This window comes from Podarcis raffonei, chromosome 2 (assembly GCF_027172205.1).
Source record: "Podarcis raffonei isolate rPodRaf1 chromosome 2, rPodRaf1.pri, whole genome shotgun sequence".
Taxonomy (NCBI): domain Eukaryota; kingdom Metazoa; phylum Chordata; class Lepidosauria; order Squamata; family Lacertidae; genus Podarcis; species Podarcis raffonei.
In genome coordinates this window covers 59615109-59633678 of record NC_070603.1, presented here as the reverse complement: position 1 = coordinate 59633678, position 18570 = coordinate 59615109, and the positions used below count along the sequence as shown (strand labels likewise).

The 18570-nt window shown below is 44.0% G+C and overlaps 1 protein-coding gene across 3 annotated transcripts in view; it reads left to right on the top strand.

Annotated features, from left to right (window-relative positions):
- Positions 1-1041: 1041 nt before the first annotated feature.
- The window catches only part of LOC128407890 (core histone macro-H2A.1), a 43781-nt gene continuing 26252 nt past the window's right edge, over positions 1042-18570 (top strand). The window contains exons 1-2 of one of the 3 annotated variants that reach the window (XM_053376851.1): positions 1042-1303; positions 13023-13230. In XM_053376851.1, coding sequence (XP_053232826.1) covers positions 13059-13230 — 172 coding nt within the window. In that variant the 5' untranslated portion in view covers positions 1042-1303; positions 13023-13058. The remainder of the gene's footprint in view (positions 1304-13022; positions 13231-18570) is intronic. The other 2 variants (XR_008328928.1, XM_053376850.1) reach the window with 2 other exon arrangements.

Genomic DNA, 18570 nt, shown 5'->3' with positions numbered 1-18570 from the left:
TAAAGGTCTTGACTTGGTGTCTGACGGCTGTGAAAAAACTGGATTCCATGTTAGGGATTATTAGGACAGGGATTGAAAAAAAAATGTGAATAATGCTGTTACACAAATCTATAGTGTGATCACACTTGGAGTACTGTGTAGTTTTGGTTGCCTCATCTCAGAAAGGATATTGTAGAGCTGGGAAAGGTCCAGAAAAGAGCAACCAAAACGACCAAGGCGCTGGAGCAACTCTCTTGTGAGCAAAGGTTTGGGGCTTTTATGTTTAGAAAAAAAGGTAAGCAGGGCATTTTAGGTGTATAAAATTAGAAGTTTTTCTCTCATGCGCATGATACTTGAATGTGGGATGTCATCTGAATGTTGGAGGATCCAGGGTGGACAAAAGAACTTCTCACAAACATGAAATTTGCTACCACAGGACATAGCAGTGGCCACCAACATGGATAGCTTGAGAAGATTAGACAAATTCAGAGGCTGGCTAGCCACGATGGCTATGTACTTTGCGTCAGAAGTGCTTATTACGCCCATATCCTGCTTGCAGGCTTTCTATAGCCACTATGAGAACAGGGTGTTGCACTAGATGGGCCTTGGGCCTAACCCAGCAAGTGGGTCCCAGCAGGGAAAACTATAGCAAGTGATGTTTCTTGCGCACTTTGATGGACCAGCGAGTGGCGACCCCGCTGCCTCTCTCCGGCCAGACGGGGAGCGAGGCGCAGGTGCTATTCCTGCACAGAGGGGAGGGCTGCGTGCACGCCGTTATCCGAAGGGGGAGGACTAAGCCGGGTCTAGACACCGGCCCTGATCCGCTGCTTTTCAGCGACCGCCTTGGGGCTCTCCCGAGGCGCCGCAGCCGAGGGCGCCCACCGCGGGGAGTCGAAGCGGTGGAGGAAGACAACGACCGGATTCGCTGTGTCCCTCCCAACTCCACGCCATTGGCTTCTCCCTGCGAGGATGGGGCGGGGGTCTCAGGGGCGCGACTGCGGAGCAAGGCCCCGCCTGTGTCCTCCTCAGCCGGCGGCGGCGGCGGCGGCACCGCAGGAGGAGGAGGAGGCGGCGCCGACGGCTCTCCTGCCGCGCTCCTTCCCTCACGCCGCGCGCCCCTCGGCGTGGCAAGCGGCAGGCCTGGGCGCCGATTTAAAGGAGGGGATGTGACGAGCGCTGCGCTGTGCATTGTGGGACTTCATGCACATTACAGTCGGCTTGTTCCAGTTTACACGGCGGCTGAGCGAAGTGGGGAGGGAGAGGCGCAGGGAGACATATTGCTGCTGCTGCTGCCGCCGCCGCTGCTATTGCTGGGAGCTGCGCTGTAAGTGATTGACTGACGCCCCCTTCCTTTGCCAGGGACCCTGTCCTGCGCGAAACCTGCGCTCGTTGTTTGAGCACAATGCGATTTCCCTGCCAGCCGCTTGCCCTGTTCGCTTTGGGGAGGTGGGGCTGGGATCGAGCGGATCGTCCCCCTGTCTCCCTTTCTCTCTGTGTCGTATTGCAACACTTGCAGCAGCTGGAGGTGGTCCTTTGGGGCAGACACCTGCCTTGGGTGCGGGCGTATCTTGCAATCCAGAGAAGCCCCCGACAGGTTCCAGGAGGGCGTTACTGCTGGTGGTGTTATTGTTGTTACTGGTATTGTTATTAACCGAGGCTCCTGTGATTCCATGATTCTTTGCAATCTGGAGGGACGTAGGCGAAAAGGGATTTCCTCCGATCCGAATCCGGAGCGGAACCGAGGGGGTTAAAGGAGAGCGGAGAGACTTCCCTGCGCCCTTAAGGAAACCAGGAAATAAAACTCTCCTCTGCGCGGTGTCGTGGGGGCTTTCTTGCTCCGATTTCATTCTGGGCTAGGGAATCCGGATTTCGGGAGTCGATTGTGGCCCTCGGATTCCAAGAATACGCGATCGTTTGCACAAGGGTGTTAGATCATGCGAGGCTGGACTCCTGCCCCAGCCACCCACCCACCTCCTTTTCTTTCCCCTCAATTTTTCTCCTTCCTCCTCCTCCTCGGGTCATTGAGCACGGGAAGATAATGCACAGAGACTGCAAGCTGAATAACTAGGAAGCTGCAGAGGACATATTTGGTACGTTTCACTTTCACATGACATGTCCCAAAGTTGCTTGTTTGCAAATGGGGAAGGGCTAACCCAAAGACGCACACACACCCAAAAAGAGAAAGGCTGCTTAGAACAAAGTGGGAGAAAATAGTGGAAGGGGCACTGTGCAAGGTATTTTATCCAGAGCCTGTGATTGTTGTGCCTGCTGCAATGTGACCTGGTCCTGGAAGTGTGGGATGGGAGTGGTTGCTCCCTGCAGCAGAGGGCTGCCAGGAACATGGGTGATCAATCCACCCAGTTCAGTGTTGCCTACACTGACTGGCAGCAGCTATCCAGGGTTCCATGCACAAGGCTTTTCACAATCTCCCTAGAGATGCTGGGGATTGAACCCTGGAACATTTGCCGGCCAAGCAGGTGCTCTACCAATGAACTACAGCCCCCTCCCATAGGTATTTTAAAGAGCAGAATACATGACACACAAAAAGAGAACAAACCCAATGCACTTTGAGATACAAACTGCTTAAACTGACCTGATCCTGTGGACTTCATTCTGTTGCAAGGCCCTTGTTGCATACTCCCTTATTGGAGGACTGCTTTTGAGTAAATGTATGACGATGCAGGTTTGCAGGCTGCATCACTTTTCTTGTGTGCTAGCTTTTAATTTGTGGATCTCACCGTGTTTCCCTGTAATGCAAATAAATATTTAAACTTTACTAGCTGGGTGGCATACACTGTCATTTGACGCTTGTGGATGTGGGGGCCAAATTATGACCTTGGCTTATATCAGAAATGACTCTGACTATCCCCTTGTCTATAGAGCTTTGAGTTTCAGAGCATATTCAAATTGTGTTGTCTGTCGTGATTTCACATTTTCCTCATCTGACCCAAGTGTTCATGCTTGGATTATGCAATTGTCACTTAGCAACAGGTGTGTAGGGATTGCTCCAGTTCATGTGCTTTCCCCCTCTTGTTTCTCTGGGACTGAAAAAATAAATAAACCAAAAGGCAAATCTGTAATTAGAGAAAGAACACCTGAGTGTATAGGAGGAGATATATTTAAGCAAATACTATATTCAACTGCAGGTGTCTTGTATCCATATATTGTTTATGGGGCTAGTCATCATTGAAGTAAAGCAATACATGAATTAATTCAACTCAAGGATTCAGTGTAATTTACATGTGACATATTTGCTTTTTGCATTGCTTTTGACATATTTTGCTAAGATTTCAGTTTGTTTTCTTGTTCTGAACTTAGCTGGATAGGGGAAGTAAAGGGAAACATAGCAATGCTCTCAGTTTCTATATTATCTGTAAAGATTGAATATGCCACTCTGTGTTTGGCTTAATACACATGTGGGCTAATTCTACTCCAGATTTACACCAGTGTTACTGAGAACATAATTTGAACCAGTGACATTAAACACTGAAAAATGTAGCTCAGGGGTTCGTAACTTGAGCACAAAATGATGCATGCACTATTGATTAGAAAATATATCAAACATTTATGGAGTCATAGGAATATAGTGTGCACTTTGGGAACTCTCCCAATGTCATAAAATAAATTCTGTTGCACAAAAGAGAGTTCTTGGAAATAAAAGGAGCACTCCATTATAGTAAGTAAAGAGGATGTAGACTTCTGCGGAACTATAAAAAAAATGAGTGCTTCTAAGCTTAATAACAACATTATGGGAATTTTTTTCAAGTTGCATAATTCCTTCTGATTACAATTTCTTTTTTGGGGGGGAGAAACTTGGGCAGGTGTGGGTGTCCTCCAGATATTGTTGGACTACAACTCCCATCATTTGGTCCATGAGCAAATGGGAAAGTCCAGGTACCCTAACTCTTTTCTTTAACTGAGGGGTGGAGAACCTGGCCTCTCAGGGGGCCAAATCTGATAGCTGAGCAGGATGCCCACCTGTCAATTACATGATGTCACAGTGACATTAGCAATGAGCCCAGTGTGGTGTTTTGAAGTGCCATTCATCAGCAGGCTTGAAGCCACTGCCTATCAGCTGATAGGCAGTGACTTCATGCTTGCTTTCTGCAGGGATGGGTTGTGCAGTTGAATTCCCCTCAGTTCCCCACAGGGAACTTAGTCATGTCAGGTGTGATGCTAGTAGGTGTGGTTTCATGGAAATGGCACCATGGGACAAATTGGGGCCCTGGTTGAGGCAAATTTGGCATGCAGGCCAGAGGTTGCCCAGCCTGACTTTAACTGAACATGCTTTGGTTCTAGAATACAGATCTGTGTAGCACAAGGCTACCTTCCTCAGGCTATTTGCAGCCAAAGTAGAGTTATAATGGCAATATCATATCCCTGCAGATGGGGACAGCAAACAGAGGAAGCACAGAGACTTGGCGCAGTGGGGTAGGATAGGAGGGAGCAGCTACACTATGCATGTTCAGGTGGAATAGCCTTCCCATATGAAGAAGGTCGATACAGATCAGGTTCTCCACTCCTTGGTCAAATAGAAGAGTTAAGGTACTTGCCATTTTGCTCCTGAACCAAAAAGCACAGAAATTTTAAGTCAAGGTTCCTGCTGTAATTTACATGCCATGGAAGCAGGAAATTAACGTACACCCTCGTTGTATATTGTGCTTCTTCGCACAGTGTATAAGCAAGCAAATATTAACTTTGAACCAAAATGAACTTTTATCTGGCTCTGTAATAAATGAGGAGCTGTTGCAAAGCCCTGACAGTACAGATTCAAAAAATGGCAGATTCAAGGTCAGCTGTAGGACTGCTCACAAGAAAACCTCTCCAGTATTAAGTAAATGCAGGAAGAGGAAGAAAGGCAGCCTCTTTTAGTCCTGCCCCTGATGCTGATACACCCAGTGGCCCAGGCCCCTTTGGCACCTGCATGTGCAGCATACACCCGAAAGGGGTCCTTTGCACTTGGACAGATGCTGTATGTGAGGCCGCCAGTGGGTGTGTTGTGAGTCAGGCTAGTGAGGCAGTCCCTCTTGCACTTCAAACGTTTGCTGAACATGTGGGAGCTTTTCCTTTGAACAGCCCCTTTGGGCTAAAATAGTAGCCACAAACAGGAGAAATTCGCCTATTGAGGGAGCGAATGGTCATCTACTGCATCTCAGCCATTTTGTACTGATGATGTTCTATGTTGAATTTTCCATGCCAACTTGGGAGAAGTCTTCTTGATTTTAATAGATAGAATGTCCAGGGTTTGTTCCCTTAACTATCCCATATCCTTCATGTGCAGTCTCCATAAAATAGCACTGTGGTGTAAGCCAAAACTGGCAGAAGGAGAAAAAGAGCAGTATCCAAAGTTTGTCTAATGCAGTCCTGGTTAGCCAGGGCTGCCCTTTTCGAAGCTGTATTTGACTATAGTGCAGTGCCAGTGTTGCTATCCCTGTTCTGTCCCTGCCTTCGGGAAGTTCAGGGAATGGAGAGGTGGGTAAGTGCCAAGAGGAGCAATGGGGGCTATGAAACACAGTATGAGAGAGGCAATTTTTATTGTTTATATTTATTTCGACAAGCTAAAGTAAAGGTAAATGGACCCCTGACCATTAGGTCCAGTCGTGACCGACTCTGGGGTTGCGGCGCTCTATATAGCACTTAATTACAACTGTTTCTAAGTGGTATACAAGTAACTCAGCAATACAACAAAGATAAAAATAAGTTAAAATGCTTTCTGGAATGATGATGTCTTCAGTTGGTGTCAGAAGTTCTAAAGGAAGGGATCGTGCTGGACCTCAGCTGCAATGGAGTTCTACAAAATTGGGCCCACGTTACTGAACACACAGCTCCTAGTGGACACGAGCCATGTCTCTCAGCCATGAGGGGAAACTAACAGCGACCCCCCCACCCCCAGGCAGTCCTCAAGGTATCCTGGACCCAAGTTGCAAGGGCCTTGCATTAAGACAAGAACCTTGAACCTGGCCTTGTAGTAGTGGCCGGTGTGGTGAGGCAGAGCTGCCCCCCACCCCGCCAAAATCCAGTGTTGCTGCAGCTTACCTAGTTGTTGCTGAGTTGGTACAGGTGGTGAGGTCAGGGCTGCATAGATGCACTGGCAGCACTTCCACTGATGCGTCTGCACAGCCTTGACTTCTGCCACTTCCCCACCCCACTGCTGTCCAGGTAAGCTGCAGCGACCTCGGTGTCGAGAGGATGGCTTCCTAGCTCTGCCCTCATACACCAGTCGCTATTGCCCTTATCATGTTTGTGAAGATAAAATGGGATAATCTCATATCTCCTGCCATGGGCTGCTTGAAGAAAGAGTGGGGCAAATCAGCTTTAATGTGTGAGGCTGAAATAATAGTATTTGATGGTTGCAAACAAAACATTGTCTGCTGGCAGTGAAGAGAAGGTGATGGAAAAGGAAACACACCAAATGCCTCTCTAGTTCACCTTGGCATTTATCCAGTCCCAGGAGATCATTATCTAGTGTGAATGCCCCATTGATGCCATTATACATATCTAGCGAAATCTGTCATCTGTGTATGAAGGCAATTACTGTCCATATGCATGCTTACCTTGGACCAGGCAAGCCTCTGCCTCAAACCTATTAGGATGAATGTTAATTGCTCCGCTGAAATCAACTTGGCATCTGATTGCCTATTAATAGCCAGCCATTACCTTGACCCTCTTACAGATCGGCATTTGCTTGACCCTCTTGCCAAGTGTTAGTCAGATGCTAGCCTAGCCGGTGTGAAATGAGTGGCCCAGAAGTACATGCAGCCACAGCAGCCTTCCGTAAGCAGTGAGGTTTGGTGGCCAGAGATCGGATGAGTAAGAGTGTGTTCCTCCCCAATCAATCCAGAAAGTGACAACAAGCCTGAGCATGCTACAGGAATTTTTAGAGGAAGGGACGTAGCTGAGCGGTTAGAGCATCTGCTTTGCCTGTGTTATGGTACCAGCTTCAGTCCTTGGCATCTCCAGGTGGGGCTGTGAGAGACCCTTGTCTGAACCCCCTGGAGATGCCCGTCAGTGTGGATGGGGCTGAGCTAGATGGACCAATAGTCTGATTGCTGCTGCTTCTGTTCCTTTTAACTACATAGCAGTCTGATACTCTGTTAAGACTGTGACTTCAACATCTGTAGCAGAATCCTAAATGAAGCAATGAAAACCAGGGCTGCTCTGCTTCGGTGCTTACGACCTTTCAGCTTCCACCACCTTCCATTCCTATGGCTGCTCTCATGGTTTGCTTTGCTAAGGCCCACTGGAAGCCCCCTTCTCTGCACTCCATCTTTGCCAAATTGCAGGCACCAGAATACCTACACCAGTGGCTGCTGCTGAGCCGGCAGAAAAGGCTGAGCAGGTCAAGAATTGCTTTGTGCTGGTCCTGGGGCTCCCTCTGTGCCGAACGCTCTTGCCTGTGTATAGAGCTGGGCTGTTCATCCAGATTTAAAAAGAAAGGAAGGAGAAATAAAAATACAGAGATGCATTCAAATCCCTCCAATAGGCAGTAATTCTGTGATTGCTGATTAATCTGCTTATGAAAATTGCCTGTATACCTTACTCCATACATAAAGCATGTTCATTTTCTTACCGGAGGTGCCTAGTTATTGTTTAACACTAATTGGAGCTATTTGTAGCTCTGTGGGGTGGGGATGGGGGGGGAGGAAACCCTTCCAATTTGCAGAAGATCTGTTAAGCTGCACGGAAGCTGTATCTCACACGCAGTATTGTTTCTTCAAGAGGAAGTCATGCACAATTAAATGAAGAGTAGGCGAAGCAATTGGGAAATGCAGCCATACGCGCTGCGTAGAAGATTTATTGTGATTAGTTGTATGCTAAGGACCAACTTGATGTCACTCTCCGATGTTGAAATTTGTGTTTCCATCCATTCTGTTGTTTCAAATGAGATCCAAAGGTTAATAGTGAAAGCTCCAGTAAACCTCCTCCACACCTTATGGTCCCAGTAAAAAAAGGGGCCCTAGCTAGGTAGTAGAGCACATGCATGGCATGTAGAAGATTCCATATGCAATCCTTGAAGGATGTAGCCAAAGGGATCAGGTAGCAGCTGAAGGGTGAGACCTTGGCCTGAGACCCTGCAGAGCTGCTGCCTGCCAGTGACAACAGGGCTAGATGGACAGATGATCTGATCTGGTCTGAAGCAGGTTTCTGTGCTCTTAAGAGATTTGAGAGACAAGAAAACTCAGTGTGTTTCAGGTTCATGATACAGGCTGTTAATGCCATCAGTTTTGTCAGATTGTCCCTTGATAGTTATCATCACAAAAAGGAATTCCCCCGGGTTGCTTTGAATTCCATAGCATCCTCTCCTTGTTAGAGGAGCTCTCTCATCAGGGATTACTCTGTTGATGGAAGTTATAGGCTCTCTGGGTGTGTGCCATTTCTATTTCATCTCTCTGAAAAACGAGAAGGTATGTTCACTCTCCCTTGCTCCTGCCAGTAGCTTCTCTGACAAAGAACCGTGCTAGCTTTTCAAGAAGTGGAAAACTGGGAAGGGTAGAAAAGCTCGAGAAAATTGTCTAACTGCCCTCCCTCTTTTTGTTTGGAAGAAATATGATCAGTTCTGGCAGATTCTAGAAGGGCTTTAGATGGTTTGAACCTTGGTTGCATAGGCATTTTTCAGATGAAATGCTAATCCATTGTTTAGTGGTATGAAGACAGGTCTTGGGCTATGGAAAAGTGAGATGAAAAAAGTCGCTCCCAAGCATCCTCTCTTGGTTTTGCACTTGTTGCAGCTCTGGTTGAAGTACCCAGTGCCACTATTGAGGGTGTGCTATGGAATCAGTTTCATCCCGTGCAATCCACTGATGTGGACAAGGTGTTGGCGGCAATATGTCCGACCACATGCTCCTTTGACCCCGTCCTTCCTGGCTCATTAAATTAGCAGAGGAGGACTGCTATTTGTGAGAGGAAGGTCCCTGCAGCTTAAAAAATACATGTGACTACATCTACCAGAAGGGCCAACTGGAATACATAACCCATGCCACATAAATCACTAAGTCCTGTTCAGATGTAACTGGAAACAATGGCTTTCCATTACCTGAACCAAGTGTGCACAAACTTTGGGCTCAAACAGTCTCTTTCTCTCTCCCCTCCTCCTCTTCTGTGATCTTGCAGAGATCAAAAGCACCCTTTCTATTATAAATGTCACATTCAAGCTCAGGGAACTGTGGTTTGTTTAAACTGTGGTTTCGTAAGAACAATGCAGGATCTGTTTCATCTGTTCATTATAAGCATCTACTATGTAACTTTGAGCATGGGTGTCTGAGTTTGCCAGTCATCATCTTCCCTCCCCACTTCTTTTTCCATTTGTGTTGTGACTTTTTGACTGTACACCTATGGACAGGGACTGTATTATAATAATTAATTTTTAATTGATCGTACGTAAGCCACTGTGGTAGCCTTTTTAACTGAAGACCCGGGTAAAATGCTTTAAATGCTTTGAATCATGGAGTGAATAACAAATAACATTATAACAATAATATTAGTAATAAAAAGATAACACTTTGTGACATCTCTGTTTGTAACTGTTTGTAACAATGTGGCTTATTCCAGTGACTGGCAAATGTTTGATCTTTTTTAATTTTTCATTTATAAAGGACCTTTTTCTTTTTTAATCGCATTGAAAACTCCAGATTGAAATTCCAGGGTAAAATATTATTAGCTAATTGGCCATTTGTGTTCCATTAACTGGACATGAAGTGTCTGAGAATGCTCTGCTCTCCAGGGTTTTTGTGGTTTATACATATTTTTAAGGGCCATCTTAGAAGCCATAATTAGCCAGATGGTTAATAGAGACTTGCTAGTTATAGGCCTACGAAGATCCATATGGAGGGAAAGTGTGTTTTCCTGGGTTGTTTTTCCAAGTTAAGGAATGGAAAAGTGGAAAGTGGGGAAAGCTTTCTATATCTTTACTTCATTTTTCTTCACAACGTTTTCCTTAAAAGTACCTTGAACACATGTGGTAATAAGCTATGGTTGCATTCCTAGACACACCTGCAAGTAAGCCATGTTGAACTCTGCGGCATGCTTTTAAGAAGATATGCCTAGGACTGTGGTGTATGATTAGTAACCCTAAAAACTGCGGGTATGGGAGTTTGAACAGAGGCAAACCTGTGTTTAGCCACCATCCTATCAGTTGCCTTGGGCCGACGTGATGTGTCAAATGGTAGACTTCCTTATGGGCTGCCTTTTACAAGATACACGTTTCTCTTTGTTTCATCTCCTTGTTTGGGAAGTCTAGGAATCGAGGTTAACAAGAGTGTGGGAGGATGGAATCAATAGACGCTGGAATTTATATTCTTAGTCGACAAAAGACTCCTGGTCTGAAATTTAGACAGGTTTTATGTAATAGCTGAAAGTGTATTTAAAAGCCTGCATGACACGTTAGCACAGGTCAGAAATTGCATAGTAGCAAAAGTTGCAAAATGTCAAAAGTAAGGCTTGCTTCACTTCATTTGGAAGTCAGTCCATCGGAGGTGCCTGGCGCATATATTGATAGGTTTGTGTTGCAGGGGGAAGTAGGGAGGGAGAGGGAGAACGCAATGGAGCAAGGTGGGGACAAATAGCTAATGGAGCGAACAAGCAGAAAGAATTCAGAACCTAGACATGATGATTTAATAATCGCAAGGAGGTGAAGGGGGAATTGGTTTGAGAAAGGGGGGGGTGATACTGTGAAAAAGCACCCCTTTGTGCCAAGCCAGCTTTGGGTCACGAGGAGGTTTTCCTATGGCTAATACACACCGTTGGGGTTTCCTTTGGCTTATAAAACATTGTTTATAAAACTGTCTATCTCCATAGGGGTGAAGGAAAAAGCCACTACAGGCTTCTCTTACAGGAAATCAAAGGTTTAGGAATTTGGACTAGCTTTCTAAACCACCAGCTCCCAGAAGAGCAACGGTTTCTGAGCTTGTAAACTGCCCCTCTCTGCGGAGCTTTTTAACATTTTAATTTAATGCCTACATACCCTTGCAAAAACACAACTTGAGAATGACAGACACTCGGCAGAACGATCAGCAACATGTTTGTGGATGGTAGTAAATTAGCATGCGATTGCTGGCCATCATTCCCCGGTGTCAAGTCCAATTATGCTGGTGGAAGGAAGTTGTCAGATTGGAGTTTGTGAAACTCCTGCAGGGGAATGGAATGAAAACGACTGTGATTTGTAGGCGGATAAATTCCACAATTTCAAATCCCAGGCAGTTAATTGCAATCCTTTCCCTTTTCCAAAGAGAGAAACAAACAAAACAGTACTTTTGTATGCAAGCATTCTTGACTCCACCTTGAGACCTTAAGCCTTACATGGCATTTTATTTTTATTTTTATCATCATCATCATCACCTTCTAAACCACCACTTCAAGGCTATTTACACATAAAATAACTAAAATCAGTTGAAAACATAAAAAAAACACAAATGCACTTAAAGCAAGATTAAACCCCTAACAAGTGGGCACTCACGGTAAAGACCCAATTCATCCAGGGAAAGCTTGTCAGAACCAAAATGTCTTCAGTTGCTTCCAGAAAATGCAGACAGCGGGTGCCTGTCGTATCTCAAGAGGGATGCTGTTCCACAGAACAGGGGCCATCACATTGAAAGCCCTGCTTTGAGTTACTGCAAAGCAGGCTTCTGAGATGTTTGGAACGTGCAGGAGAAACTGTCCCAAAGACTGCAGCAATCTACTGACTATATAAGGGATAATGTGGTCTCTGAAGTAACCTGGTCTCAAGGTTTCCTACCAGCACCAACGCCCAGTAGCAAACTGGCAGCCAGGCCAAATCCCACAAGCAAGGTGTTATATGCTGGGGGTAGTTTGCCAGTCTTCTTTCAAGAACATGAAATGATAATAAGGACGAGAGTTCCTTTGAGCGTGTGCAAAGTGTCTTTCTGTCACAACCGCTAGTCCAGCACATCTGGGACTAGTTGCTACAGCAGACGATACAATATTTGCAGGATGGTTACTTTTCTCAGAATATTCAGTTTGGACATACTTGTGAGTACAGCAGGCAAGATAATCCACTCATTACCAGAAAGACAAAATCTGGGAACAATTCTGTTTGCATCATCAGTGTGTTAAAAAATAACATTATTGTCCAAGCAGTTCTCCTAACCTGGGTGATGACTGGGAATAGCGCTGGCATAGTGTCAGGCATGTTTTATAAATATTATTGGAGTTTATTTTTGTATGGTCATTGGTGTTTTTACAATGTAAAAACTGTATTTGCTACTGTATCTAGTACTGTAAAATTACCATTTGCTTAAAAAAAAAGAGTAGAAAGTTTAACATCTTGATCAATATAAAGTCATCTGTTCAGGGCATTAATTTTTATTTATTTTTTACAAAAATGAAATTTGTTTTGTCAGGTGTAATGGAGAGATGAAATACTAAAAATTACCTTCCATTCAATCAGCAAGCATCCATATTCACTCCTCCCCCAACCTTCATAACTGTTTTTTTTAAAAAAAATATATATTATTTTTCTTTTCTCTCATTACAAATATACTTATAACATACAACTTACATAACATATCTCCCTCCCCCCTTTTGGACTTCCCTCAACTTCCATTTCTGATTTATTAACCTCGTTAGTATATAACTGTTAATTGTAAACAGAAATGTTTTGTGTGTGGGTTTTTTTAAAAAAAGCCTGTGTTTATATTGTTTTCTAACAAACAAACAAATAAATTGTTCTACCCCTGCTGGATCGATGAGCTTTCTGTCTGTAGAGGGACCCCATTGGATACAACCATAAAGAATGAATGCTGGATTTTGCACCCAGTGCCAGAGTCCTCTGACACACAGTCTGATCAGCCTTGCCCACAGAAATCTCTTTGAATTTTATGTGTTAGAGGCACAGATAAGGCACTAAAAGCCCTTCCTCTCAACGTAGCACTGCAGCTTTCCATGTGATGTATGGCAGCGTTGCAACTCAGTGCAGTTGAAAGCCTGTGGGCCCGATTTTAAGAGACTGCTGAGGTATCGTTCGCCATTTGAAAGCAACTGTCTTAGGCTTGATTTGTAACCTTACCCTTTCCCCCTTTTGTTTCTAGTTTCTAGATTGTTGACCCAGACCCACGTAAAAGAAAATGTCCAGCAGGGGTGGGAAGAAAAAGTCGACGAAGACCTCTCGCTCGGCAAAAGCCGGGGTCATATTCCCCGTCGGACGAATGCTCCGTTATATTAAGAAAGGTCATCCGAAGTACAGGATTGGGGTCGGTGCTCCAGTGTATATGGCAGCTGTACTTGAATACCTGACTGGTAAGTTTGCCTCGACAAGAGCCAAGGCAGTTCAGTGGAATCAGTTGCAAACGTGAGAGAGCATTTGCGGAATGTAAAAGCAGTGGGTTGAGGCACGTTGCATCTGCAGCAACATTAACCTCGTAATGAATGTAAATCCAAACTACCGATCTTGCATCTCAGTTCAGATTTCTGTGTCTTGGAAACATTGCACTATACCTTTCGCAGCTGTAAACCCTATGTTGCATTTATCACGGGTTCCTGGTAAGATTAGTTGACTTTTGTTTGAGCCTTCCATGATGCTAAATTGGATGCAGATAGTAGGGAGGGCAAATGGTAGCCATTTGGAAGGCATGTTGGCGTCATGTCAGAAGAGGCGAAAGGCCTGCAGGCTCCAAAGTCCCCTTGTTCCTCTGGCATGGGGTACAAGCGAAAACAGCCCTGGAGCTGACATGGGTATTTCACTTGCATTGTAATCGACAAGAGGGGAACTTTTTAAAAACAGCAACCGTATGAACCTGGTATAAACCCCCCCATTTTTAACTGTTCTGTAAAATGCACAAAATAATGCACACTAGACAAGAGTTTCAAAAAGCATGGGGAAAATGTAGATAATACTTCACAGTGCCCTAAAATACATACCTGGACTTGTTTCGATTAATGTCTGCCAGAGACTTTGTGGATATTTAAGTTATAATTAGAAAAATCTTCATAATTATTCATAAAGGAAACAGTTTATAAGAGTAAATAAGGAGGCCAGATACAGGATAAAGGAAGTCTTTTATTTGGTTGTTTGAATTGTTGTATGTTATGCTCATTGTATGTTATGTTCATATTTATTGAGGGTGGATTTCTGTATGGGGGGTTATGTTATGTTGTAAATAAAATTTCCAATAAAAATTAATAATAATAATAAAAAGAATGTGCTTTGCCACTAGCAAGTTTCATTAGCTTGAAGCCATTCACTAGAGCAGAGCTAGGGAACCTTCAGCCAAAGGACCACATTCCCTTTATTAATAATGGTGTAAAACAACCTACAACCACAACAATAAGGTACCGCATGCCAGTGGTGGCTGGGACCAGAGGCAAAAAGTGAACAAAGCAATGAATGTGATTTCCCCTTTTGTGCGGTAGGCTAGTGTCTGTGCACAGCCCTCTCTGTCCTCTGCCCAGGCAAGCAGGAAGTGTTACCAGAATTCAAGGACGTATTTCAGCCAGGCAAAACCACTCAAGTAGGATATGCAGAAGGGATGATAAGGGGAGAGGGGATGTATCTGAGGTGAGTCTCGGGGGCCAGAAAGAGGGACATGGAGGGCAGGGTTTGGCTCCCAGGCCTGAGGTTCCTCATCCCTGTACATCTCTGTTGTGGCACCCCCACTGTAGAATTCCCTCCCGCTGGATAGCGACCAGCCTGTTGGGCATCTGCCACCAAGCGAAAACATCTCTCTCCTCCTGTGCCTTTGGAGGAAATTAGTTAATGCTTTCTAAGGGGGGGTGGGGTTGTGTGTGTTTTTTTGGGGGGTGTTTCGTGTGCTGCTGCATTTTATTAATGATTGGTTTAAATATTTTATTTTATTGTTTTATATTGGAAACCGCCCTGAGGTCTTGATATGTGCAAGGAAGGGCAGTCTAGAAATTTTGTAAATAAGCAAATAAATAATTGGGCAATGGGTTGGTTTGCTGCTGAGCCGTCGGTCAAAACAGCTGCAGGAGCAGCTTTTTTGAAATGGGGCCAATAATGCAATTAGAACATAATGCTTTCACTCTCCATATACTACAGCAGGGCCTCCTTTTGCCGGGGCTGCTATACATGGCATGCTCTTATTGAACAAAGGGAGGTCTAAGAGTCTGTCTGAACGTTAGAGCCACCATGTGAAGACTGCTAAGGAACACTTCTTTGGTGCTGGCAAGAGCGCACCCAGTGGAGGCGCACCAATAATTGACAAGCAGTTTTCAGATGTTAGACCCACTCTGTGAAGTGCTTCCATGCAGAACCGAGGATCTTTAAGAATTACAATTAGCCCTCAGGTGTAGTATTACTAGAGGGGGGATGCTATAGCTTTAAGGACTTGGTGTTATGTACAAGCAGTGGCACCGTTGTAAAAAGAGGATGGTAGAGAACAGGCTAAAGAGATGGCAGTGATTTCAGCAAGATTAAGTATCCAGAAATGAAACGTTAGACCTAAGTTCTCAGGGTGGGGAGGGATTCGGTAAGAGATTAGAGTTGATGGTCCTTGATCTTTGTGGCTTATTTGAGCAATTTAAGTAAGTTTGCGGATATAATAAAAATGCCCTAAACTATAAAAAATAGTGTTCTAGAGTGAACTAAGGGCTAAGCAAGCTGGCTGACTTTACATGCACAGTCTTAGAATCATAGATTTGTCCCTATTACATTTGTCCCAATTGAATTCATTTTGTTAGTTTGGGCCCAGTTCTCCAATCAGCCCTCCCACTTTGATGCTGTCTGCAAATTTGATGAGCGTTCCCTCAATTCATCCGTCAAAGTCGTTTATAAACTTTAGAAATCCACCTGTGTAGCCCCCCCTCCCAGTACTTAGGCGATTCACTACTTTAAGGAAGTTACTTGTGAGAGGAGTAATGGATTTCTTGAACAATGACAGTATAGTTTAAACAGGTTGCTAAGCTTGTCTGTATTGACCTGTATTTGTCCATTTAGCTCAGTATCATCTACTCTTCTGTTATTGTAATCACTATGTAACTCAGATGATATACATATATATTTAGATTCTAAACTTCATGCCTTTTATAAAATAGCCTGCACTGAGTGTTTTTTAATATATAAAAAACCCCAAGCTAAACTAGCAACTGAGATGTATTACAAGTTATGTTAATGAGCAGGACATGGTACCAATTTTAGAGAGAGAGAGAGATTTGCACATTTCTGTGAGCTGAAGAACCTTGAGCGAGGGAAGAATACAATAGAGCATGAAGACTTTTTTTGTGGAGGGTGGGAACCCTGGGAATTTGTAAACATGGCTTACAATCCCAGCTAGATTATCCCCAAGGAAGATATTATAAAGAAAGCTGAAAAGAAAATGATTCTCTGCCTTTAATTACTTCCATTCCAAGGAACTGAGATTATTGTGGGTTTTAAAAATGATTTATTTTTTTTACTATTTATGTTTTCTGTCTAACACTTTCCCCCCCTAAAAAGCAAAACTCAGAAAAGGACATTTGCATTTGTCTGTTTCCCCTGGTGGCTGCATTCATTTAAAATGCATCGTGATAAAAAGTTAATATGTTTATTCCAAACCAGAATAAGATATTTTGCCCATCTCTCCTTTATTTAAAAGACGATGCCAATCCAAGCTCCATTAAAGTGACTGTGAGGATTAGGCTGCCAAAGTTATTGCTCACAACCTTATAATAAAGGTTATTGTCTGCAATCCTCCAATTTTCTGTCTTACAGCTCCCACTTTCATCACGCACCATGTATGGTTTTGACTTCATGGCCTTTCCCTTTTCTTCATTTTGTGTGGTCTGAGCCTAGATTTCTATTGTATGTTGTGAGTTGTGCTGACTGCTGAAAAAGTAAGGGATTGTTGGCATCGCTGAAGGTCACACAGTATCCCATGGGACTTTTCTGAACTGACCCTCGCTTTTTGCCTGATAGGGAGCAGCTACAGAACATAAAAAAAGAAGCAACGCCACCTTTGTCTCCAACGGTGCTCTCAGAAGCTTCCTTTGTCATCGTTGGTGAGATTGGCAGAGTTGAGAGAACAGGTAGAGACAGCAGAGTGATCTGTAGTGGAAGGTGAAATGGCAATAAGATCACTGCCAGATTCAAGGAAAATACAATATAAGAAGGCAAAGGGTGACATTCAACTAAGTTGTAGCATGTGCAGAACAAGGTTCGCTAGTGCAGTGGGACTCTCCCCCACCCCCACCCCCACTTTCCTTTCCGTGTGTGTCCTGCATGTATGCTAAATCTGTTTTTTTTGGGGGGGGGGACTCTTCCTGCACAAGCTCACCTTGTTCCATGTGCGATTACTCCATTGAATTCCACTCAGGATATTCACATTTACATTTTTATTCAAGGCTCTGAGATTGCTAGCCTACTTTGTTCGTTGCTCATAATCACCCGTTTTTCATACTCGACCTGAAAGAGAAGTTCCAAATTTCAGAGGAGTTATTATATATTCATTTAAAAGAAGCATAGATTCCCATGGTGCCTTAAAAGTTTTAATTGCTTCTTTGTGGCATACGCTTCTTTCATCCTGCCCACACTTCAATCTGTGTCTCACACAGACATATTTTGCTGTGCGGTTTCTTAGCTGTAACCCATATCACTGGCCATTATAATATAATTTCCCCTTCTTGCTAGTCCTTGAGAAGTTCAAAAGGTGACAGCACGTGAGAGGGCCTTTTCTGTGGTGGCTCCTCACCTCTGAAACTTCCTCCCCTGGAAGATCCATGTCACTCTTTCACTGCTTACACTTAGGAGGGCAGTTAAAACATCTGTTTCTAATCAGGCTTTGAGCCCTACTGTGAATGTGAGTGTTTTCTATTGCTTGTTTATAAGTTTGTACAGTTGAACTGCTTTTTATAAATGCTGCTCTGATCTCCTTAGGGAGAGAGGGTTGGATATAAGTTATTTTAAATAAATAAGTAAATACATTTTCCTAACCAGAGGTGGAAAACACCCTGCAGACACTTAGCAGAGTCTCATGTCTTGCAGCTACACCAGAGGCTGTACTAAATAAGAACTAAATAAGACCTAGTGTTTTTGTCTTGATAGCTTCCTAACCAAAGGGACTGCAAAGGATCTCTTAGGACTTCCACAAATCTTTTGTACTAAACATCTGGAGTAGTTTTCCCTGTTGTTTGGTATTAAAACAGACATAGAAAAATAAGGCATTGTGTCATCTAATAGTTTTCTCCTATCTTCACTTTTCATCTGACATCTCCAGAGAGGATCCTTTTATTACTTTTCAGTCATGTAATGCAAGTCTCTTGTCAGCTCTTTTTAGGCTGAACAAGTCACCATTTTCCCAAGCACATTTCAAAAACATTGTTTTCTGGCATTTCGATACAAGACATAATATCGAAGATAACCCTGAAACTAGCACTAACAAACTCAAATGTGGGGACTGGTTGAGGCTGGATCAACTTGTGCTGTTTAAAGCCAGCTGAAGCAAGGCCTGGATTATCAAGTCAAGTACAGTCAACCATAGTTTAACACTTGTAGGGTATTCTGTGGTAATCTTGTGAATTTTTGAACTTGTCCGTGAAGTAATACCTGCAGGAAAGGTCCAAACCCAGTGCCCCACCAACTGTGGGAACATGGGTGAGGGTCTTCTCAGTGGTGGCACCACTTAGACTCTGGAATTCTTAGCACAT